Here is a 485-nt window from a genome sequence, read left to right as displayed (position 1 = left end):
AGTCAGAGCTTTTCTTCACTCCTACTCACATGAGGTTTCTCTCACCATGGACTCCAGAAAGAGCCAATTCAACTTTCCCAAATCAAACTATTCAAATACTCTGAGTAGTGAACAAACTTGTGAGATAAAGGATCCTATTCTAGTTACTGAAGATTTAAACATTAGTAACGGGGATCAGACCTCCATTCAGGTGAGCTAGCATAATCGGTCTTTTTGCTATTAGTTTATAGTATATAAGTTTAGTCTTCCTCGTGGACTGTGCAATTAGTTGAAAAGTACGGATTAAAGAGGACTGAATTTGCATTATTGAGGTTAGTGAGAGTTCTGCCATTGACTTCAATAAGTGTAGCATCAAGCCCTCTGTGACTGAGAAAATACAGTGTACATATGGCTTGCTCTAGGGGAGGAGGGTATTATTGTGTCTTGATTACTTATGAATGTACCAAATTCAGGGTCCATTTTGGTCAATTTCAGGGTCATAGGAT

General features: G+C 38.6%; 1 protein-coding gene across 1 annotated transcript in view; it reads left to right on the top strand.

The window, feature by feature from the left end:
* The window catches only part of LOC112115052 (protocadherin gamma-B5-like), a 16983-nt gene extending 16784 nt beyond the window's left edge, over window positions 1–199 (top strand). Inside the window, exon 3 of the mRNA XM_029913747.1 lies at window positions 3–199. Coding sequence (XP_029769607.1) covers window positions 3–199 — 197 coding nt within the window. The remainder of the gene's footprint in view (window positions 1–2) is intronic.
* The last annotated feature ends 286 nt before the right edge of the window (window positions 200–485 follow it).

The sequence above is a fragment of the Terrapene carolina genome, unplaced genomic scaffold, assembly GCF_002925995.2.
Source record: "Terrapene carolina triunguis isolate 2854851 unplaced genomic scaffold, T_m_triunguis-2.0 Scaffold838, whole genome shotgun sequence".
Classification (NCBI taxonomy): domain Eukaryota; kingdom Metazoa; phylum Chordata; order Testudines; family Emydidae; genus Terrapene; species Terrapene triunguis.
Note: the sequence above shows the minus strand (reverse complement) of the source record. Positions and strands in the feature narration are given on the sequence as shown.